This window comes from Macrotis lagotis, chromosome X (assembly GCF_037893015.1).
Source record: "Macrotis lagotis isolate mMagLag1 chromosome X, bilby.v1.9.chrom.fasta, whole genome shotgun sequence".
NCBI classification, from domain to species: domain Eukaryota; kingdom Metazoa; phylum Chordata; class Mammalia; order Peramelemorphia; family Peramelidae; genus Macrotis; species Macrotis lagotis.
This window is the reverse complement of record NC_133666.1, coordinates 666627651-666653134: the sequence shown is the minus strand read 5'-3', so window position 1 is coordinate 666653134 and position 25484 is coordinate 666627651. Positions and strand designations below refer to the sequence as shown.

At 39.1% G+C, this 25484-nt stretch overlaps 1 protein-coding gene across 3 annotated transcripts in view; it reads right to left on the bottom strand.

The window, feature by feature from the left end:
- The window catches only part of SCARB1 (scavenger receptor class B member 1), a 109419-nt gene that overhangs the window by 26489 nt on the left and 57446 nt on the right, over window positions 1–25484 (bottom strand). For all 3 annotated transcript variants that reach the window (XM_074205385.1, XM_074205387.1, XM_074205386.1), the window contains exons 3-8: window positions 21194–21335; window positions 12261–12464; window positions 10024–10119; window positions 7051–7166; window positions 6071–6237; window positions 532–650 (exon numbers count right to left, since the gene is read on the bottom strand). In XM_074205385.1, coding sequence (XP_074061486.1) covers window positions 532–650; window positions 6071–6237; window positions 7051–7166; window positions 10024–10119; window positions 12261–12464; window positions 21194–21335 — 844 coding nt within the window. The remainder of the gene's footprint in view (window positions 1–531; window positions 651–6070; window positions 6238–7050; window positions 7167–10023; window positions 10120–12260; window positions 12465–21193; window positions 21336–25484) is intronic.

Here is a 25484-nt window from a genome sequence, read left to right as displayed (position 1 = left end):
AGTGATTTCCTGTTTCTTCTTCTAGTTCATTTTACAGATGGGAAAACTGAGGCAAACAGGGGGAAGTGACTTGCCCAGGGGCACCCAACTAGTAAATGTCTGAGGTCAGATTTAATTTTTTTTTTCTCAGCAGAGATGTTGGAGCACTTTGCCATTTATTCCTCCAGCTCATTTTATGGAAAAGAAAACTAAAGCAAATAGGGTGAAGTGACTTGCCCAGGGTCACACAGCTATTAAGCATCTGAGGCCAGAGTTGATGTTCTCTTGGTAAAGAACGTGGTTTGCCACTGCATCTTCTAGCTAATTTTACAGATCAAGAAACTGAGGCGAAAAGTGTTAAATGAGGTCACACTGCTAGTAAATGTCTGAGGCCAGATTTGAATTCAGGTTTTCCTGATTTCAGACCCAGAACGCTTTATCGATTGCCTACCTAGCTGTCTCCAATAATGAAGCCCATGCTTGGCAAGCCCCTCCCCAAACACAACAGCAACCCAGGACCTCTTCCTGCTGAGGGAACAGGTGTTGACTTACCGGGTGTACCTCAAGGAACAGGGAATGTTTTTCCTTGTCGGGATGAAGGCCAATTACATCCTCAAGAAGCATCGGATCAGCATTGTAGAAATGTGGCTGGGAGAGGAAGAGGGGGGCATCTGGGGAAGACAGAAGAAAGGGTAAACTCTCCCAAGGTTATCACCAGATCATCAAGGAAGTCAGACCCACACAACCATGCCAACTGGTTGCCGAACCGTTTTCCAACTGAAGTGGGGCTAACCCCAGAGCTGGGCAAAGAAGGAGCCACCTTCATAATATCCTTTCAACAAGACTGGCTGAAGGGGCAGCTACGTGGCACAAGCAGATGGAGCACTGGTCCTGAAGTCAAGAGGATCTGAGTTCAAATCCAACCTCAGACACTTAATAATTACCTAGCTGTGTGACCTTGGGCAAGTCACCTAACCCCATTTGCCTTACAAAAACAAAAACCAAACAAAACAAAAAGACCAGCAAGCTTTCCAACTCCTCCATCAATAGTGGGGGAACCTGTGAAATGGGCTCTTCCATTCACTCAGACATGAAAAGAGGGCAATTCCAGAGTCACAAAGTCTCACTTTCAATCAATCATAGAGGGCAGGCCCATGACCAGCCATCCCCAAAGAGAGTCAACAGTGATCTCCAAAGAGAACCTTTCCCCAGACTCAGTTTTTAGTCAAGTAGTATATTCACCTATATATGGAGATTTTTAAAAAATCCTAAGTCTGTCCCTTACCTGTGTGACCTTGGGCAAGTCACCTTCTCTCTATTTCTTAATCGGTGAAATAAGGGTATTGGACTTGCTGATTCATATAGTCAATCACCCCTCAACAATCAGAGCCTTGTGTGAAATAATAATGACAATAACTAACTTTTATAGAGAGTACTTCAGGGCTGGCAAAGTATTTTACATGTCATCTCATTTGACCCTCACACTAACCCACAGTGGGTGAGGTGATATTATTATCACTATTTTCATAACTGGCTAACAGAAGGCTTGTCACATAGTGAGACTGGAGGCAGGATCTGAATTCAGATCTTTCTGATTCCAAGTCCATCACCTAATAAATCTTTGTTGAATTAAGGTGGCTTCCAGTCCTTTGATCCAGGACATAGGGAGGGCAACAGACACCATTCCCCACTTCTAATGATATTTTTGGTTATGTCTGACTTTATGATCCCGCTTGGGATTTTCTTGGCAGAGATACCAGAGTAGTTTGTTATTTCCTTCTCCAACTCATTTTACAAATGAGGAAACCGAAACAAAGAGGATTAAGTGACTTGTCCAGGGTCACGTAACTAGTGTCCGAGATCACATTCAAACTCAGGTCTAACCGGACTCCAGACCCAGCCTTGTCTCCACTGAGCCACCTAGCTGCCTAACAAAGATCCTACTGCATTTCAATTTCAAGCAGAAAGGAAAAATAGACCCCATCAATTTGCCAATGGGTTTTTCTTGCTGAGGTCATTATCAGCCTGGCAGGTTAGCCCTCATGATGGCAGAGAATCACAACTCTGCATAAGCCTCTCTGGTGTTTTTCAGGCAAAGTGCAAGAGATGGACCTGGGTGATAATTATTAATTAATTTATGCCTCCCACGTGGCTGCCAGCCTCACCACAGAGCTGAAGCAGCTCATTCATCCTGTACCTAGTACGACCTGTTTGGCGTGTGTGAGATGCCTCCAAAGATATCACAAGAGACACTAAGCCAATAACTCATAATTAATTTACAGCTTTATAGGCCTTTTATACCAGCAATTCCCCCACCATCAAAGGATGATTAGGATATGCTGGCTGAGCAAAAAATCTGGTCCGGGCTCCAGAACCAAGGCACGATTTTCTGAAAGTTCTGAAGGTGAAATTTTTCTTCAAGATTTTCTTCTCTGGTTTCATAATGTTCTTGGAACCCTAAAAGGGAAATTCTATAATATCTCTCTTATAGCTGACATCTCTGACCCTTACTGCCTATGTGATCTTGGGCATGGTCTGGGTCACTCTCTCTCTCTCTCTCTCTCTCTCTCTCTCTCTCTCTCTCTCTCTCTCACTCTCTCTCTGTCTCTTTCTGTCTCTGTCTGTCTGTCTGTCTGTCTCTCTCTCTCAGTCTCTCCCCCTACCTCTCCCCTCTGTCTCTCTCTCTCACCCCCTCTCCCTTTTTTCTTTCTCTCTCTCCCTCTTCCTCTGTTCTCTCTCCCCCTACCCCATCTCTCTCTCTCTCTTCCTCTGTTCTATTTCTTTCCCTCTCCCTTTGTTCTCTCTCTTTCTCTCAGTCTTCCTCCCTCTCTTTCTCACTCTTTCCTTTTCTTCTCTTTTTGTCTCTCCTCTGTTCTGTGTCTCTCTTCCTTTCCCTCTCCTGTTGTTCTCTCTCCCTCTTTCTCTTTGTATCTTCCTCCCTTTTTCTCCCTCCCTTCCTTTCTCTCTCTCTCTCTCTCTCTCTCTCTCTCTCTCTCTCTCTCTCTCTCTCTCTCTCTCTCCCCCTCACTGTGTTTTCTCTTTCTATCTCCCCTCCTTCATTTTCCCCATTTCTCTCTCTGAAGCACATGAAAATTGAATAATTTGGGGTTTTTTTAATTTATTTAAGGGCCAATAGGGTTAAGTGACTTGCCCAAGGTCACACAGCTAGGTAATTAAGTGTCTGAGGATGGATTTGAACTCAGGTCCTCCTGACTCCAAGACCAGTGCTCTATCCACTGCTCTACCTAGCTGCCCCTGAAAATTGAAGAATCTGGACTAAAATTTAGCAAAGTGTGATCTGCAGACCCCGAGGGATTCCCAAGACTCAGGGAAAGGAGTCCATGAGATCAACATTATTTTCACAATAATTCTAAGTCTTTTAGAGTTCTCATAAATAAATGTCAATAGATATAAGACATATAAACAAAAGTTCTTTGGGGTTGGAAATGGGGGGCACAATCCTTAATGATTTCTAAGAGAGTAAAGAGATCCTGACCAGGAAGGCTGAGGACCACTGGAGTGAATGATCTCTGAAGACCGGTCAAGTTCTAAGTCCTTACCAAAAGGAAAGCTCCTGGGCGTTGGCACCTCTCAGAGCCATAACCAGGATGGGACAGAGTGACTAAGGCTCAGGCCCAAGCTGCCTAAATGGACTGGGTGCCTCCAACAACACTTTTAGACCTTCTGCAGTCTAGAAGCAAACAAACTCTGCATTTAATTAGCAGTAAGAGCCAACATTTACATAGCAAAGCATATTACAACCCCAGGAGGGAGATGTTATCATTATTCCCATGTCATAGATTAGAAAACTGAAGCAAACAGAGGTTAAGTGACTTTGCCCAGGATCTCACATCTCAGCAATAGTTTGAGGTCAGATTTTGACTCCAGATCCAATGCTCCATCCACTGAACCAACTGGCCTCCCCCCTCCCCCCCAAAATGGGTTAAACTAGAAATGACCAAATATCTTACTACTCGTCATACCATGACTAGGGTTTTCCCTGGCTCCCCAGCAGCCTTCCCAGCAGTGTCTGAGGACTCCCACCATGCTATCTGTACCCTAGATTTATTACTGTGCTATTTTCCTTGGGAGGGGGGGAGGACAAGTTATAGTCTTGTGGCCTTTGTAAAAGAAATCTTACGGAAAATCTTCTGTTTCAGCAGGGAGGAACAAGACCCATCCAATCATTGCCCAGGGACACTGACTGGGAGGATAATTTACCAGTGGAAGCCAGAGCAGGTATAGATATTAAAGGGAGTCTGGAAGGAGTAATAACTGGGGCACCACAATCAGGGCTTTGCCCAAGGGTATGGAATTAGCAGGGTGCCCACTGGTGGCATTTCAGCCATGAAGAAATATACTAGGGCTAACAATCTTCTCTAAAAATGAGGAAGAAAGGGGCAGCTAGGTGGCGCAGTGGATAGAGCAACAGCCCTGGAGTCAGGAGTACCTGAGTTCACATCCGGCCTCAGACACTTAATAATGACCTAGCTGTGTGGCCTTGGGCAAGTCACTTAACCTCATTGCTTTGCCAAAAAAAAAAAACCCTAAAAAACAAAAAAATGAAGAAGAAAAACAGATCTTGGCAGGTTAAATCATTGGGTAGAATCAAGTAAGAGAAAATTAGGTGGCACAGTGGATGTAGTCCGATTTGTGCTTAGAGTCAGCAAGATGAGAGTTCAAATCTTCATTGACTTACTAGCTGTGTGATCCTGGGCAAATAAATCACTTCACTTCTGCTTGCCACACTTTCCCCAGCTATAAAATGGGGGATATGAGAACCCCTAACTCCCATTTTTGTTATGAAGATCAGATGAGGTAATAATTGCAAACCACTCAACACAGTGATGAGCACTATGTAAATGTTAGTTGTTCTTACTATAATCATTACTTAACTTCTGTTGGCCTCAATTTTCTCACCTGTAAAATGGGAATTAGAATAGTACCTACCTCCCAGGGCTATTAAGAAGATCAAATGAGATAATAATTGAAAAATGCTTAGCACATAGTAAGTACCAACAAATATTAGTTGTTATTACTTAACACTATTTGCTTCAATTTTCTCAGTTATGAAATAGGAATTAGACTAGCACCTACCTTCCAGGGTTATTAGGAGGATAAAATGAGATGATGTATGTTAATTATTTCTATCCACTGCATCACCTAGATGCCTCAAAGAGAATTAGCTAAAATAGAGGACCACCAAATAAGCTGTGGCTTGCCCAGACCCCATCTGAGCTCTTCCTTGGCAGGCTTTGCAAATTCTAATGTATGAATGCTAGCTATAATTATTATGACCTAGCTAGGGAGAGGGTAAACACATTTACATGAAATAAAAAAAAATTATCAAACTGCTCAATTAGAAGTCACTGAATAATCAATGTGGAGGTGGTACAAAGGATGAAACTTCATCTGGCCCAACTCTTTCATTTTTACAGAAGAGGAAATTGAGACTGAGTGATTTGTGCCAGGAGAAGAAAGGGGAAGCCAAAGAGAAAAGGAACAGGGAGAAGAGCTAATATTCGAGGCAGGACTGCAACTTGGGAGAGCCCTCTCTTCCCCCCACCCTGCTTCCCCTACTCTGGATCCCGTCCAGCTGACCCATGTCCTTCCCTACACTGATCACTGAAGGAGAAGGTTGAGCTCAGTGTGGGTGGAGGTGACTTTGGAACCTTAGGGAACTTCTAGCCTTGGGGCTCGCCTACATTGGCAGAGTATTTGTGCCAATGGGAATTCTGCCAACCCATGAGTTTCATCATGCTGGCAAGGAAGACATAGGAAAAAGGGATGGAATAATACAAAATTATTCTGCCACCTATTCCACACCTATACTCAGAGCTCAGAGTACCTTAAATCTAACTTATGTGTCAATGAATTTATTTTCATTATGTTTCTCATAACCAGCTTTTCGAATCTCCCTATTAGAATGGGGTTCCCCAGAAGACAAGTTTTTTGCCTTTCTTTGTATTCCTAATACTTACATGTGCCAACATATTATGCCTCATAAAAAGAATGATCCAGATTCTTAATGACTAAGAGGATGACAGAATGACCAGTGACTAAAACTGATCCCAGAGGATGTTTTACTTACTAAACTGACAAGAGCTCATATTCTGGATTCCTGATGCCAGGCAAGGACAGAAGCCTTCATTCGGTGGGTAGACAGACCCATTGGCAAATAAAGTCTTTGGGGCCACAAAGCGAAAGGTAGGAATTCCTTCAAAATTTCCTGATTTTTCATATTCAAAGTTCAGAGACCTAGATGGTTAAAAGAGGAAAAATAAAGTATTATCGACAACTACAAAGATAAAAAAAATCAGTCCATTAGCTCCTTAAGAAACCAAAAGTGGGAGCACGAGAGTTGGCAAAATTGGTTCTACCACAAACCTAATTTGACTTCAGGCATTATTCTTCAGATTTATGATAATCCCTCTCTTCACTGATCAGGTGAAGGGGTGGAGATTACTGCAGAGGCTGACAAACTCAGTTGCCAGTAGTTTGTTAAACCTTATTTTTTTATTCATTGGTTAAAAAATCAGAAGGTCCAATGGATAGGGGAGGGACAAGAACTAAATATGGAAATGACTGTAATGCAAAGACAAAGGGCATCAATACAATTTTTTAAAGACATGGTAATAATGCAAATGCAAGTTACACACACACACACACACAGACAAACACACAACCCACCATAGGACATGGGAGCAAGTTACTTCCTCCTTTCTAGGACTTGATTTCTTTTCTGTATCAAATGAGGAAATTGGGATAGTTGGTTTCCAAAGTCCCCTTTTTAGCTTTGTCACTGTGATTTTGCCCAATACAAGCTCAGATAGGATGATCTTGCTATTGTGGCAATCACTTGGGCTACCTCCCCAAATCCATTTATAAATAAGAGTCATAGGGGCAGGTAGGTGGTGAAGTGGACAGAGCACTGGCCCTGGAGTTGGGAAGACCCAAGTTCAAATCCTGCCTCAGACTCTTAATAATTACCTAGCTTGTGTGACCTTGGGCAAGTCACTTAACCCCACTGCCTTGCAAAGGCAAAACAAAGCAAAAAAAACAAGTTATTACCGGCAAGCCTCCGGGCTGTAGAATTGAAGGTTATATTCTGGAGTCATGAAAGGGGCCCACATCTGTCCAGATGTCCCATTAATCATATTGCACTGGTCTGAATTCCAGAAGCTTAACTAATAACAACAAATCAACAAATTTATTTGTTAGCAGAAACAGATTTGTTAGTAATAACAAATTAAAGAGGGAAAAGATGACTATAAGAATTAATTCTCAAAAAAAAAAAGAATTAATTCTCTTCTGATGCAAATGAGTTTCCAACATATGTCCTGTAGAAAGTTTCATGAGTTATAGTGCTCTAAAAACTTCAGTCACCCATGGGCAACTTTCTGGAGATAAGACTGTGAAATGAGCTAGACTAGTCCATGAATCAATTCAATAAACATTTAAGATTCGAATCCCACCTCAAACATTTATTAGTTGTATAACCATGGACAAGTAACCTTTATGAGTTATCACTTCCCCATATAGCAAGTAAGCATAATAACAACTATTCATGAGGACTATTCCCTTCCTTAATACACAACGTTCATCCTGTCCCCACTGGTTGCCCACCATGCCTAGGATGCTCTCCCTTCTTTCCTCATCTTTTGGAAATCCTGGTTCTCTCAAAGTTTGCCCAAATTCCACGTTCTTCATGAGGCCTTTCCTGGTCCCCTCAGCTACCAGTTCCTTTTCCTCCAAGGATATCTGTCATCTGATTTGTAAATACTTAGAGATTTCCAAGTTTTCTCCCCTTTTAGAATATAAGATCCTTGAAGGCAAATATTGCTCCTTTTTTGAGTCTGGAATTCCCCAGAGGTTTAAACACTCATTGAATTGTAGTATATGAACATAATAGAATTCTATTATGCCGAAATGATGAAGGGGATAGTTTCAAAGAAACCTATGAAGGCTTATATGAACTGATGCAAAGTAGTAAGCAGAACCAAAAGAACAATTTCTGCTATATTAACAAAACAGCAAAAATGAACAATTTTGAAAGGCTTAAATTCTGATCAGTGCAACAATCATTCATGATTCCAGAAGACTGATGATGAAGGATGTTCCCCACCTCTTCACATAAGGGTGATAATTAAATTGAAGAATGAGATACAGTTTTTGAACATAGTCAATGCAAGAATTTAGTTTGCTCAATGATGAATATTTGTTACAAAATGTTGACTTTGCAAGAATTGCCAGGAGCTTAATGAAAAAAAAGTGCAAAAGAAGGTGGCTTAGCCCTACCTGATCTAAAATTATATTATAAAGCATCAGTCATCAAAACTGTTTGGTATTGGCTAAGAAATAGAGTGGTGGACCAGTGGAATAGACTAGGTGTAAAAGCAGGAGATGATTATAGTAATCTGCTGTTTGATAAACCCAAAGAGTCTGGCCATTGGGATAAAAACTCCCTCTTTTGATAAAAATTGCTGGGAAAATTGGAAGTTAGTATGGAAGAAACTTAGATTAGACCAACACCTCACACCCTTTACCAAGGTAAGATCCAAATGGTTACAGGACATAGACATAAAGAACAATACTATAAGCAAATTAGAAGATCAAGGACTAGTCTACCTGTCAGATCTATGGAAAGGGGAGCAGTTTATGACTAAGGAAGAGTTGGAGAACATCACCAAAAACTAATTAGATGACTTTGATTACATTAAATTAAGAAGTTTTTGCACAGATAAAACCAATGTAACCAAGATCAAAAGAAATGTAGTAAACTGGGAAATGATCTTTACAACTAATGATTCTGACAAAGGACTCATTTCTAAAATATATAGAGAATTGAGTCATATTTTTAAAACAAAAATTCATTCCCCAATTGACAAATGGTCAAAGGATATGCAAAGGCAATTTACAGATGAGGAGATCAAAGTAATCTATAGCCATATGAAAAAATGCTCTAAATCATTAATTATTAGAGAAATGCAAATTAAAGCTTCTCTGAGGTACCACCTCACACCTCTCAGGTTGGCCAGTATGACCAGGAAGGATAATGATCATTGTTGGAAGGGATGTGGGAAATCTGGGACACTATTACACTGTTGGTGGAGCTGTGAACTCATCCAACCCTTCTGGAGAGCAATTTGGAACTATGCCCAAAGGGCAACAAAAATGTGCATACCCTTTGACCCAGCAATACCACTACTGGGTCTATACCCTGAAGAGATGAGGAAAAAGGGTAAAAGCATTACTTGTACAAAAATATTTATAGCAGCCCTGTTTGTGGTGGCAAAGAATTAGAAATCCAGTAAATGTCCTTCAATTGGGGAATGGCTTAGCAAACTGTGGTATATGTATGTCATGGAACACTATTGTTCTATTAGAAACCAGGAGGGATGGGATTTCAGGGAAACCTGGAGGGATTTGCATGAACGGATGCTGAGTGAGATGAGCAGAACCAGAAAACACTGTACACCCTAACAGCAACATGGGGGTGATGTTCAACCTTGAAGGACTCGCTCATTCCATCAGTGCAACAATCAGGAACAATATTGGGCTGTCTGCAAAGGAGAGTGCCATCTGTATCCAGATAAGGAGCTGTGGAGTTTGAACAAAGTGCAAGGACCATTCCCTTTAATTTAGAAAAAAAACAGATATCTTATTGTCTGATCTTGTTACCTCTTAGACTTCTCTTTAAGGATATGATTTCTCTCTCATCACACCCAATTTGGATCAAGGTACAACATGGAAACAAAGTAAAGACTGACAGATTGCTTTCTGTGGGGCGGAGGGGGGAGGGAATCAAGACTGGGGGAAAAATGTAAAACTCAAATAATATCTTTAATAAAAATAAATTTAAATTAAAAAAAACTGCTTTCAGAATAAAAACTAGAATTCATATAGCAAAAAGAAATGTTGACTTTGGTTTGAGTTTAAAACATAAAAATAAAAAATACCTGCTGACTGATTATAAGGATCAATTGAAATCATGTAAAAAAAGTGACAGTTTTTAGCATTAGTTATTATTATCCTGCTTCTTACCTTGCTTTTACCATTCCACTTGTCCACTTGATGGATTTTACTGAAGTCTTTGACCCCCGTAAACACAGTGAACAATCCTGAACTGGAGCCGTTTAACTATAGATAGAAAGACACAAGTTAGTCTTCTGAGGGAAGAACTCAGTGAACGTGTAAGATTATTCAATTTAACGCAACAAGCCTTTATTTATATTAGTATGAACAGAATTGGTATATTCTGAGATAAAGAAGAAGAGTGCTCTTCCAAGAATTATACCATCAGATTCTCATTCTTGTTAATGAGAGTATTTCATGTAGTCGATGTCTACTGACTGACTGATTTTTTTTTCAGTCGTAGCAACTTCAAGAGTTGAGATTTGGTGTTTATAATAGAGTTTAGATTTAGGTCTTAGTTCTGCAGTCAGAGATCTGGAGTTTAAATTCTATCTCTAACACTCAGTTATTTTCATAACCTTGGTCAACTCACTTAGTTTCCCTAGGCCTCAGTTTCACTATTTGTGAAAATAATAAGATTAACCTAAATGGTCTCAAAGAACTCTGAGATGACTAAGTTTAAAGCTGTAGGAATTCTACATCCATGGAGGGAACACTCACAATTGATAAAGGTCATTATCCCTGAAGTTAGATAAAGGTACTGGGGATGGTTAGCCTGGGGAAGAGAAAACTTGATAGGGAGGATGTCATATAAAGAAGGGATGAGACTTCAGCCCCAAAAATACAGTGGCAATGGGTGGATTGTTGTTAAGAAGGCAAACCTCTGGGTCAATGTCAGGAAAAGCTTCTGAACAATCAGGGCTGCCTCAAAGGGAGGCAGTTTAAGATGGAGGCTATCATTGGGATGGAGGGGGATGGGGGTACTCTAGCATAGAGAACAGATGATCCTTGGTTGGAGATTCTCCTTGAGTATGGGTGGATGACTAACATAGAAATGTGTTTTGCACATGGATAACCTCTGTCAAACAGTGTGATATGATTAATGGGACAACTGGACAAATGTGGGCCCCTTTCATGACTCCAGAATATAAGGGGTAGGAGAAGGAGAGAGGGAGAGAATATGGAACTCAAAAATTTTAAAAAAGCCAAAGTTAAAAATTGTTTTAATATTAAAATATTAAATTTGACTAACAACTCTCAAATTCGGTGATTCTGACATGCTGGTCCATCACAAGCCTAAGGTCACAACAAAAACAGCTTAGAATAGCAGAAATAAGACTTTCCCCATTCTTCTGCTGCAAACTTTCTGGATGATTTTGAACAAAAAACTTCCTCTCACTGTGATGGGATACATGACTTCCCTTCTACTGCTAAAGGTCCATGGGTCGAATTCTAAAGTGCAACAGAAAGATGCCAGACATTGAGGGCATCATCGTTGAGATGGTTGAACTATCCTATCCATCTCAGATACTCTGTGGAACAGTTTAATTCATCAACCAATGATCATCATTAAATACCTGCTAAATATTTGCCAATGACTCTCTTTACAGCATGCACCAAGGCTAGTGGCAAGAGCTTTTGGGAGACCGGGCAAGGAATGTTTTCTTTACTTATTCATTTGGGGTTTTTTGTTTATTTATTTATTTAGTCATGCTAATTTCCCACCATATCTAGCAAAGATATCTAACATTTGTTCATCTATTTATTGGTTTATTTATTTATCATTGTTCATGCTAACTTCACACTTTATCTAGTAAAGAATGTTTCATTTATTTGTTCATTTATTTATTTATTATTGTTCATGCTAACTTTACACTTTAGTAAAGAATGTTTTATTTTTTTTGCTCATTTATTTATTATTGTTCATGCTAATTTCACACTATATCTAAAAAAGAATGTTCCATTTATTTATGTATTTGTTTGTTTGTTTACATATTTGTTTTGTTCAACCTAATTTCAAACTATCCCTGGCAAGCCTATACAAAGCAGCAGAAGCTTCCCTCTTTCTGTTGGAGAGGTTGGGGATAAAAATGGAGAATGTTCCATAGGCTCTCAAGGCCATTGGGAGGTCAACTGGCTTTTCTGGGGTTTTTTTTTAAATCTTTGCCTATAAAGGAGGACTTATTAGGATAAAATTGGATGGGGAACCAACATAAAGAGGGGAAGAATGTGAAATGAAAGCAAAAGACATAGATAAATTTTAAACACAAAATAACAGCAATTGATCAGTTTGGGCTATTTGCTTTCAAAGAATGAGTTGATCAGCCTTGTGTATGTGGGTGATGCTTTGACACATTCCAACTCACCTGGGAAAATAAGCCAAATTTATCCTTAAATGGAAACTTGCCAGGGAGCTGTTTATTCATCATATTAATGAAGGGCTCCTGATAACCCCACATGATCTCCCCCACTGTGCGGTTCATGAAGGCCCTCTGGCCAAAAGTGGTAAAGAACAGGCTCAAAAGCAGCTTCATGGTCAAAGGTTTGTGTTCCATCATCATTGAGGCCGCCTAGAGAAGAAGGGAGAAGACACTGATATCATCAGGAGATCTGGGGTTCAAGACTGGGGGAGGAGGGATCCTCTCTACCACCCACCATACCCTTGGAGACTCTGACATATATTCTTATTAAAAATGTTTTCAAGTCCCAGATAAACCCCACCTTCTTCTTCAAGAAATTTTTTTCCCCATCCCCTTTAAGTCTGATTATCTCCAAATTTTTGTCCTTTGTTCTTGACATCAGGGAGGTGATTTGGATTTGAATGAGGGGGACTGTGTTAAGTCACCAACCTCACATTCTCCTCCAGAGTCACCTGGTCCAGTGGCCAGATATGAATCAGGATGACTGGAGATGGCCCTGGATGCAAGGTAATCAGGGTTGAGTGACTTGCCCAAGGTCACACAGCTAGAATAATCATCATCATCATCATCATCATCATCATCTATCTCCAATTTATTCTGCCTGTCAACTAGTCACTTTAGAATTGTTTGCATGTGAGATCCCTGAGAGCAAGGAGGATCTACTGTCTTTCTTTGTCTCCTGAGCTCTAAAGTTTAGTTCCTATCACACCCTTAATAAATGTTTATTGACTGAACAAAAGAACAGGAAGTTGATCTGGTTTCATTTCCTGAGATTCAGGGCAGATTTTCAATTCCCTTCCTCCCTTCAACCCAACAGTCCAGAAAGACCACAAGAAAGGTAAAGGAGAGTTATGGTGGAAAGTGCAAGAGCTTCCATCTGAGACTAGTCAAAAAGCATTCTTTAAGGGCTTCCTTTGAAGCATTATCCTAGGACAAAGGAAGGCAAAAGCAAGGTCCCAGTCCTCAAGGCGTTTACGATCTAATGTTTTAAAGGAAACTAGGAATTCAAAGAGGTGGGAGTCAAAGAAGGTGGGAAGATCTGGCAAATGGAACAGGTAGGGCAAAGGCTTAGAGACTAGAGATGAAGCATCATGTGAGAAGAACATTTAGAGGCCAGTTTGACTGGATCACAGAATATGTGAGGAGGACTAGTGTCTAATAAACTGTGAGGAATATGTGGGTGTGTTTGGCTTCCACAAGAATGTGAAGGGAGATTGTTAAAGGAGACATTTATACCATAGCACAAAAAGATAAGTGGTAGTCAGGTCTGGAAAATGGGGTTTTTTAATTTTGGGGGTTTTTTTAATTTTTTAAATATATTTTGCTTCTATGTCACTACATTTAAAAAAATTCTTTAAGATTTTATCTATTTTGAATTTTACAATTTTTCCCCTGATCTTCCTTCCCCCCACCCCCACCACAGAAGGCAATCTGTTAGTCTTTACATTGTTTCCATGGTGTACATTGATCTAAGGAAGAAGCATAAAGTATAAGAGATAGCAGAATTATATAGTAAGATAATGGCTTTTTTTTCTAAATCGAAGGTAATAGTCCTTGGTCTTTGTTCAAACTCCACAATTCTTACTCTGGATACAGATGGTATTCTCCTTTGCAGACAGCCCCAAATTGTCCCTGATTGTTGCACTGATGGAATGAGCGAGTCCATCAAGGTTGATCATCACCCCCATGTTGCTGCTAGGATGCACAGTGTTTTTCTGGTTCTGCTCATCTCACTCAGCATCAGTTCATGCAAATCCTTCTAGGCTTCCCTGAATTCCCAACCCTCCTGGTATCTAATAGAACACTAGTGTTCCATCACATACATATACCACAGTTTGCTAAGCCATTCCCCAATTGAAAGGACATTTATTTAATTTCCAATTCTTTGCCACCACAAATAGGGCTGCTATGAATTTTTTGTACAAGTGATGTTTTTACCCTTTTTCACAATCTCTTCAGGGTATAAACCCAGCAGAGGTATTACTGGAACAAAGGGTATGCACATTTTTGTTGCCCTTTGGGTGTAATTTCTGGAAAGGTTTTAAATGTTAAGCAGAGAAGGAGTTTAGATTCAATCCTGGAGATAATAGGGAGTCACTGAAGTTTCTTGGGCAAAGGAGTGACTCATTCAGTTTTGGTTGCTGTCTGGATGATGAACAGAAAAAACACTAAATCTAGGAAAGTGCTGAAGCAAGCTCATGTTATATTTCCAATGTAAGGATTTACACCTCAGAAATCACCTTGATTGTTTTATTGATTATCTTCACTTAAGAAAGCGATGGGGAAATGTTAAGAATGTAGTATGTTGGGAGAGTATTTAGGGAAGATGGCGGAGGAGGCCAGAAAAGTTTTGGTTCTCCAAATGTCCTCTACCAAAAAAGACAGAACATGGCCTCAAAGCAGGAGAAGTAAACAAGAGTAAGGCAGTGATCCTCCTAAGTCAACTTGGAAAGACTAGGAAAGGAAAGCAACCCCTGGAGTGGAGATTGACCTGAGTGAAAGGCAAACATCTCCAAGTCAACTGTGTTGAAATCAACCCCAACAAGGCCTGGGGGCAGCTGGGGATGGGAGGCCACCTCAACCTTAGAAACTATCATCAGTGTTGGGGTCTGATGGCTGAGCAGGAAGAGACGAAGGGTCTTCCACTGTGGAGGATCACCAAGCACAGCTATGCTGACCAGACCCTTCTTGGACTGTGGCTGCAAGGGAAAAAAGAAAGTACATCTGGAAAGTGCAGGTTCAGAGTTGTGGGCATTTGTGGAGAACTGCGTCCTTGGTTTCAGTTCCAGAGCGGAGAGGACAGCTGTGGTTTGGGAGGGTGGGGGAAGGAAGTCTCTAACCCTAGGAGTAGAGAGCTCAAGGTTGAACCCCAGGTTCAGACAGCAGAAAATACTAGTAAGAAGGAACCGAGCCTTGGGGCATAAAGTCTCAAGACTAGAACTTCAACATATTAATAGTTGCGAAATAATAATAATAATTAATAATAATAATAATAAATGACAGAAAAATGGGCAAGCAAGGGGGCGGCTAGGTGGCGCAGTGAATAGAGCACTGTCCCTGGATTCAGGAAGACCGCAGTTCAAATCCGGCCTCAGACACTTAATAATTACCTAGCTATGTGGCCTTGGGCAAGCCACTTAACCCCACTGCCTTGCAAAATCTAAAAAAAAAAAGAATTGGGCAAGCAAAGGAGGAAAGAACCCAATCCTAGTTACTACAGGGATGAAGAAGACCTAAGTTCATATTCAGTGGAAGATGATGGAGCTAAAAGAGCAATTCCTTTTTCAGTGAGAAACATCAAATGATCCCAAGCATAAAAAGATTTCCTGGAAGAACTTAAAAGGGACTTTAAAAATCAAATAAGAGAGATTGAGGAAAAACTGTGGGAGAAAAAGAGCAAGAAAATCAAGAAAATGATGAAAAAAGTTAACCAACTTGATCTAGAGAATCAAAAACTTGAAGAAAAGAATCCTTTAAAAACTAGAATTTAGCAAAAGGAAGCTAACGGCATTCTAAGACATAAAAAACATACAACTAAGCAAAAGAATGGAAAAATAGAAGAAAATGTGAAACCTCTCTGAAAAACAACTCATCTGAAGAAGAGATCAAAGAAAAATAATATAAGAATAGTTGGACCACTTGAAAATTATGATTAAAAAAAGGATTTTGATACAATGTTACAAAAAATTATTAAGGAAGTCTAGATGAAGAAGGCAGAGTAGAAGTAGAAAAAAAAATCCACCAATCACCACTTTTAAGAGATCCCAGGAGGAAAACTTATAGGAATATCATAGCCAAGTTTCAAAGTTCCCAAGTTGAGGAGAAAATATTGGAAGCAACAAGAAAAATATCATGGAGCTACATGGAGCATTACATAAGACCTAGCAGTTATTATGTAGAAAGACTATAGTTCTTGGAATACTATATTTCATAGAGCAAAAGAGGTGGGGTTGGGGGTGGCCAGGTGGTGCAGGAGATAGAGCACTAACCCTGGAGTCAGGAGGACCTGAGTTCAAATTTGACCTCAGACATTTAATTACCTCACTATGTGACCTTGGGCAAGTCACTTAACCCCACTGCCTTGCAAAAACAAAAAAGAGGTGGGGTTATAACTAATTTAAAAGTTAAGCATAGTCCTGAATTTAAAAAAAAAAACTAGAAATTTAATAAACTGAAAGACTTTTAAGATATTTGTGAAAGGAAAAATTTGACATATAACAACTGGGAGAAATATAAAGTAAACATTACAGACCAATTATAAGGGACTCAATCAGGTCAAACTGTTTATTTCTATATGGAAAATATCAGTTCTTTTATGACTTTGGGTAGCTTGAAAGAAAAATGGGTTAAGTGGAAGGAGTGAGTCAAAAATAAAACAAATGGTCTAGGGAGAGATTAAAAGGAGCAATTATCTCATTGAAATGAGGCAAAAAAAGGAAAAAGAAAAACTAATGGGGGAGGAGAATGGGTAGTGATTGAAAATGGGTTAAAGAGAGAAATAGATAGATAGATAGATAGATAGATAGATAGATAGATAGATAGATAGATAGATATACATGAAGATGTATGGATGTATAGATATATACAAATATATGTATAAAAGTCTTTTAAATTCAGAAACAAGAGGTCAAGGGGATAGGGTGGGGATGGTGAAAGGAGGGAATCTTGGAGAGGTGGTAGGTAAAAAAATAGAAGTGCAAGGATAGCAGGGAGAACTAAAGCAGAGGAGAGAGGAGGGATAGGAATAGGGTGAGATAGTGAGGAAAATAGGAAGGAAGAAAATACATAACAAGTAATTATGGCTTAGAATGTAAATGGGAATCATTCACCTATAGGGAGGACACTGACAGCAGATTAAAAATTTGAATTCAACAATATGCCACTTTCAGGAAATACTATAAAAAATGAGAGATGTGTACAAATATTTAAAAAGAAAAGTTCAAGAGTAGAATTTATTATGTAAAAAGAGTAGTAATATGATTTCAGACAAAGTTAAAGCTAAAATAGATTTAATCAAAAGAGAAAAATAAGGAAACTACACTATATGTCAGTCATACTATTCAATATTGTTTTAGATCATTTAAAATAACTGGTCAGTATAAAATACTTTAGATTATATCTGCCAAAACAGATATAGGAATTATATGAACATAAACATAAAAGACATTTTATACAAAAAATTAAAGTAGTATTTACTGTTCATGGATAGGTAAAGTCAATATAATTTTTTAAATGAGAATTTTAAGTAACTAATCTATTTGTGTAAAGCCATCCTAATTAAATTACTAAAAATTTATCTGAGTTAGAAAAAAATCATAGCAAAGTTCATTTAGAAGAACAAAGGATCAGAAACTTCAAAGAGACTAGGGAAAGAACAATGTCAAGGAAACAGATTCAGCAGTATCAGACCTTAAATCATATAAGGTGAGAATATTGCTGAAGTATAAAATGGATAATTTTGAACATTTTAAATTAAAGTGTTCTTGTATAAATAAAACATGCAGCTAAGAATAGCAGGAATGCAGAAAATTGGGAAGAGGCTTTCGTGGACAATCTCTCAGCTAGAATGTGATTGAGTTGGAATATCAGTATAGGAAATGATGAGCTGACTGATTTAGAAAAGACTTGGACCAGGGTGGCTAGGCGGTGCAGAGCACCAGCCCTGGAGTCAGGAGTTCAAATGCGACCTCAGACACTTAATACTTACTCAGCTATGTGACCTTGGGCAAGTCACTTAATACATTGCCTTGTAAAAAGAAAAAAGAAAAGATAAGACTTGGACCTATGAAGGAAGATGCTGTCTACCTTCAGAGAAACAGAGGACAGGTGGAGATCAACATGATATGAACTTACATATATGTGATTCAATGTATATAGGGTATATATTTGTATAAATATCCATGGATACATGTGCATGGGTATGCTGTATCTATATATATATATATATACATATATATATATACATATATATGTATATATATACATATATATACACATTATATATATATTGTGTAGATCTAAACAAAGAAAGATATACATATTATATTATATATATTATATATAAATTATAACCTTCTTTGACAGTAGTAGTAGTAGTAGTAGTAGTAGTAGTAGTAGGGCTTAGGGAACGAAAGAGGGGAAAAAATAAAATAAAAAGTGCCCAGCAGAGAACAAAAGAAAACCTGCAAGGAAGCAAAGAAAAGCTGTACAGCTTTGAAGGCAATGAGCAGTGTTTACTATACAGGCTTTCTCAAAATGGAAATTATTTTATATTGAATCTTCTATGTTCTGCTATGTACTTGACAATGTTATTTTATCTTTTCTTATTTTGCATTTAAGTTCAAAATCTTTTAAAATTATTTTTTAAAATACAGTATATTTGGGGTGGAACAGTATTTAAAAAACTTTTACTAGCAAAACTCTGGCTAAGTGCCTTTATCTCAAGTATATCTCAGTCTTCCCATCTGTTAAATGGAAAGAGTTCCTAACCTCCCCACCTCTTCCCCACTACTTACCCCTTAGGTAAGTGGTGGGATCCTGCACCCTAAGGAATGTCATGATTAAGACATAAATATTTCTAAATATTTCTAAAATATATAGAGAACTGAATCAGATTTATAAGAATACAAGTCATCCCTCAATTGATAAAAGGTCAAAAGATGATAGGCAATTTTCAGGTGAAATCATCAAAATTATCTATAGTCATACAGAAAAATACTCTAAATCACTCTTGATTAGAGAAATTCAAATTAAAACAACTCTGAAGTGCCACCTCACACCTATTAGATTGGCTAATGACAGAAAAGGAAAATGACAAATGTTGGAGCAGCTGTGGCAAAACTGGGATACTAACACATTGTTGGGAGAGTTGTGAACTGATTCAACCATTCTGGAAAGCAATTAGTAATTATTTTCAAAGGGCAATAAAACTGCATAAAACCTTTGGCCTGGCAATATCACTAAAAGGTCTATATCCCAAAAAGAAAAACAAAAATGTAAGGGACCTATATGTACAAAAATATTTAGAGTTCCTCTTTTTGTGGTGGTAAAGAATTGGAAATTGAGGGGATGCCCATCAATTGGGGAATGGCTGAACAAGTTGTGGTATATGAGGACAATGGAATACCATTGTGGTATAAAAAAATGACAAGGAGGATGTTTTCAGAAAAATCTGGGAAGTCTTACATGAACTGATGCAAAGTAAAGTGAACAGAGCCAGAACATTATACACAGTAACAGCAATACTGTATGATAATCAGCTATGAATAACCGAGCTATTCTCACCAACAAAGTGATCCAAAACAATGAAAAATTCTTTTTTGTTGTTTGTAATGTCAAATGTTTATTTCTGTGCCATAATTGCCTCAAAGACAAAAAGGAAAGAAAAGTTTTTCCTCAATTTTTTCATGATATTTTCTCTATAGCTAAAACAGAGGAAAAGAAACATCATGGTACCATAAGCATCGTTGCTTTCATATTATTCTCAAAAGCTGCATCTAAATATTTTTCGTGGATGCTATTTTTCAGTTGAGAGAAATTTTCAGTGATAGGGAAAATGTTTTTCCGGAATCAGGAAACTAAGCTGGGAATACCCTTGTGCAAAGAATATATTTGCAACATGTCAGATTAATAATGAAAAATTCTATCTACCTCCAGAGAAAGAATTGATGGGGTCTAAATCAGATAGAAGCATACTATTTTTCACTTTTTTTCTCCTGGGTTTTTTGTTTGTGTTTTCTTTCACAACATAACTGATATGGAAATATGACTGCCCATGTATAAATGAAATCAGATTATTTGCTTTCTCCAGGTTTGAGGGGATGGTGTGACATGATCAGACCTGAGCTTTAGGAAGATCAGTTTGTCAAATGTCTGGAGGATGAACCAGAGAGAGAAGTGACAATCAGCAGGCTCCTGCAATAGTCCAGGTGGGAGGTGATGAGGACCTGCATCCCAGTGGCAGCAATGTCAGAGTGATGTTACCAAGGAAAGAGGAGAGGTCTTCACAATCGAGTAGATAGAGGGGATGAGAGAGTATGAGAATTCAAATGGATGATTTAGAGGATGGCGATATCTTTGACAGTAATATTTACTGTCATACTCTCCCATTACTAACTGAGGGAAGGTTTTGGGGAAAAGATAATAAGTTCCAGTTTGCACATTTACATTTAAAATGTCCACATGGGCGGCTAGGTGTCGTAGTGGATAAAGCACCCGCCCTGGAGTCAGGAGTACCTGGGTTCAAATCCGCTCTCAGACACTTAATAATTACCTAGCTGTGTGGCCTTGGGCAAGCCACTTAACCCCATTTGCCTTACAAAAACCTAAAAAAATAAAATAAAATAAAATGTCCACAGACTGCTTTCTGTGGGGTGTGGGAGAAGGGAAACAAGATTAGGGGAAAATGGTAAAATTCAAAATAAATAAAATATTTATTTTATAATGAATAAATAAATAAATAGATAGATAGACAAATAAATGTATGAATAAATAAATAAGCAAATAAATAAATGAATGAATAAATAAATAGATAGGTAAACAAACAAATGAATAAATAAATGAATGAATGAATAAATGAAGGAACAAACAAACAAACAAATAAATAAATGAATAAATAAATAAGAGAAGTGTCCACAGGATGGTCCAAGAGGCAGTCCTGGATGAAAATCTAGCAAAAGAAGATTAAGGAATGGTCAGACAGATAGAAAGAGAAATGGGAGAGATCAGTGTCCCAAAAACCTAGAGAAGACAAGAGGATGCTCAAAGAGAGAAGACAAGAGCAAGGATCTGAGATTTGAACACAGATTTTCCTACCTCTGAATCCTGCCCTGTTACCCACTGAACCATCTAGTGTTTGTGGCAATGTGTACTGGACTCACCATGACCAAGATGTTCGGCATCACGATGTAATCCGTTTCTAAACCCTGGGACATTTGAGGCTGGAATTCAAAGGTCCGATATTCTAAGAAGGATACCGTGTCATTATCATAGAAAGTGATGTTTCGTTTCTTTCTGTATTCTCTGTGAAAACAAAGAGGACCCATGAGCACCCCCCTTCTGTCAACACCTCTTACACACTCTTTCCATTCACAGTTATGTGCTCTAGATCAGCCCTTCCCATAGACTATTCTTAAGAATCTTGTTATATGTGGACAACTTTGACCAGATTGTTCGTCACCAAGGGGAGGGGAGAGGGAAGGGAAGGTGGTAGAAAAATGTGGAACTCAAAAACTTGCAAGTGGATGACTGCTGAGAACTACCCTTGTATGTAATTGAAAAAAATAAAATAAAATTTAAGAGTTTTATAATAGGACTCTATGTTTTAAGTGTCTCCCCAATTAGATATGGGGAGCTTGAGAGTAGAGACCATCTTCCTTTGTTATGTATATTCCTAGAACCAAGCAAAAGGAGTAAAAATAAGTTGACACTGAATCCCATTCTCATTTGCAATAACACCACCACCACCCAGCCCCAGCTCACCTCCCCCAGACATTTTGACTTAATATTCCTTAGCATCCATCTCTTCTGCACTAACAAAAATCCAGAATTCAATTTGCATGTCCCCGGCCAGTCCTGTCCCCACATGCTCCTAACCTAAGCTCTTTTTAGAGATTTGTGGTATAGGGTATACTTAGACAAACTCCCCATGTGACTAAGATTCCAGGGATCCCATCCAGGGCTATATAATTCTCATAAGCACAGTCTCAATTTCTCCTCTTATGGTAATTAAAAGCTCAAAGTTCACCTGTTACATTTTTTCATGAAAAAAATCTCAATGCTACCACTAAAAAAAAAAAAAACAAAGCAAAACAAAACAAAAAACAATTGTGCTTTCATTGGTATGTGGTTGTTTGTCCTACATTCTTGAAGAAGACCAAGAGATAGGGAGGCGATGCCATGACACGCAAGTGAATTGAATCTAAATGAGGGAGAAATATGCCAAGTCTTCACTCCAGAGCCATCTGGGGCCAAGGGCTATAGATCAGGACTACTGGATATGACGCTGGGTGCAGTGGGAAACCTTGGTCTTTTTAAGCTAGAGTCTTTAACAGGTCTCAGTCTGACTGAGGCAACATCCATTTAGTGATTAAGGCTAGGTAAGAAATGAAGCAAAGAATGGTCTCTTATCTAATCAAAAAAAAAAATTACCAAGCTAGAAAGGGAAGACTCTGGGATAGAGCAAGGATTCTTAACATGCCCTAGATCCCTTAAACAATCAGCCTGATGAAGTCTATTTAAGGATCCCTTCTCAGAACCATGTCTTAAATGAAGAAAATCAAATACCTAGGATAACAAAGGAATCTAAACATCAGTAGAAATAAAGATGTAACTTTTTTCCTACCCAAACTGACAAACCCCTGAAATCTGTCTAAGGGGATCTGGGGAAGAAAGGAGAGAGAGAAAGTACCAGTGTACCCCAAATTTTAAAAATATGCCTTAGTATAGTCTAGAGAATTCCCAGTGAGGAAGTCCATTTATCAATGAAGATCCATGCTAGAACAGGATTTGGGAATCTGGGACTGTGAACTTTTAAAATAGTTGGATAAGCATATCTTTTAATTTTTATACTTTGGAGACCTTGGTGACATGGGTATGGTGAGCCTTGTGACCTTATTGTTGAGGGGGCTGGCATTGGGATGCCTCTGATGCGGCGTTCCAAACTGTCCTACCTTCCTGAAGAGTGGCAGATCTCTTTTGGGGAGGAAGCTGGAATATTTGGATTACCCTGACCCTGCTGACATCACATGATCAGAAATTTAGAACTAGAAGGATAGGCCAGTCTTCCCATTTTACCTTAAACAAAATAAAAACCTTTCTCCATTTAAGGTACAGGGGAGAGGGCTGGATAGGGAAAGGATTCAGGAAGACCTGAATTCTAATTTGACCTCAGATGTTGACTAACTATTTTGATTTGGGGCAAGTCAACCTCCATATGCCTCAGTTTCCTCATCTGTAAAATGGGGAGAATTGCTACACCCATTTCCCAGGGCTGGTTTGAGGATCAAATGAGATAATAATTGTAAAGTGCTTAACACAATGACTGGTGCAAAGTAAACACTATGTAAATGTTCGCTTTTATTATTATCTTCATCATCATCACCATAATCTGTAAGATGGGCATAATGACAGCACCTCCTACCTCCCAGGGCTGTTGTGAGAATCAAATGAAATAATAATTGTAAAGCACTGGTGCAAAGTAAACATTATGTAAATGTTAGCTATCATCAGCAGCAGCAGCAGCATCTGGAAAATGGGCATAATAGCAGCCCACAACCCTTCCTAGAGATGTTGTAAAGATCAGATGAGATAATAATTATAAAATGCTCAGCATAACGTCTGGCACCTAGTAATTCCTATAGAAATATTAGCTGCTATTATTATTATTATCATTATTATAATGCTTTGCAAGTTTTAAAATACTTCTATAAATTCTAGTTGCTATTGCTTGCTCGATTTAATATTTCATTAGCTAACATTTAATAATTGAGTTAAAAAATCACAAATAAAAGAAGTAGCTTAATAAATCCATAAATATTATTAATTTTAATAATTATACTCAAATTATCCAACTTACATATATCATTCACTTGTACCACATATTCATATACATATAATACACACACATCCATTATAACGCATATATGCACATAGACGTACTTACCAATGTTTATTCACTTCATTGACCTCGGACATGGGCAAGGTCCCCGATTCCTAACCTCTCAACTCTCTACCTCAATCAATCTCGCTCAGAGGATGTAAAATCATTTTATTATCTTAGGACAAACATAGAGTACCACAGATACAATGATTTTTGGGGGGAGTCAGAGATGCAAAAAGGGTTAAGTGACTTGCCCAGGGTCACACAGCTAGGAAGTATAAATTATAAAGTCAAATTTGAACTCAGGTTTTCCTGACTCCTGGACTGGTGAGCTATCTTCTATGCCATCCAGTTTCCCCATCACCTAGCTGTGCCCCAATAATTTTCTTCACTGAATCATAACCCTGATAATCCTGAAGAAGCATGTGGTAGGCACAAAACCCCCCACTTTTTTTAAGGCTTTGCCACCTGACAAATGAGCAATCACACAGAAGAAGCAATATTTTTTTTTTTGCAAGGCAGTGGGGTTAAGTGGCTTGCCCAAGGCCACACAGCTAGGTAATTATTAAGTGTCTGAGGCTGGATTTGAACTCAGGTACTCCTGACTCCAGGGCCGGTGCTCTATCCACTGTACCACCTAGCCACCCCTAGAAGAAGCAATATTAAGGACGTTCATGGAGAAATATATATCTGGGGAAAAAATGTGAACCAGATATCCATCGACATCCATATAATATCAAGAGAGCCAGAGAAAAGTGTTTGCCATGTTGAATAGACCAGCCTGTGTCTGGTGACTAGTGAGAAAAGGAGGTGAAATGGATGGAGAGGAGGGCTGATTGTGGATAAAAAGTGCGTGTGTGTGTATGTGTGTGTGTGTGTGTGTGTGTGTGTGTGTGTGTGTGTGTGTGTGTATTTGGATCGGCCCCATGAGGAACAGCTGTATCACCAGCATGGGAGAGATAGGAAGTGCAGCTCAGAGAGGTTAAATGCTTTGCCCCTGGGTCCACAACACTAATTCGGGCGGGGGGGGGGGGGGGTCTCTTGATCAGTTCACTGCTCTCTCCCCTCCACTGACCACCCTGAGCCCCTTGGCACAAAAACTCCAGGATCCTTGGCAGCGTCCTCCCAAGCCATCCTAAGCAAGTCAGAGCTGAGTGATTCCCAAGCTCCTCAAAATCACTATTTTACTTAGAAACCACTTTGTTCTGTGAATCCACCTGGACATCTTTTGACATGAGGCAAAGGCTTAGGGTGAGAGGCCAGAGCCGGGGACCTCACCCATGCAAGGGCTTCCAATGCCGACCTGCCAGAGCATCTCTGATGCCAGTTTCCTCATCTGTAAAGCCAATGGCTCAGTGGACATTGGGGCCCCTTCCAGCTCTAAATCAATGATTCTAAGACATAAAAAGGAGCCTCCTCAGGAAGAGCCCTAGGCAAAGAAGAAGAGACTTGGCTCTGTTCTTTCCAGTTCTTGCTAATAACTATATCACCCTGGGTAAAATTGTCCCCTCCTTGGGCTCTCTGATTCTTCATCTCTAAAATGAGGAGTGGACTAGGTGGCCTCTGAGCAT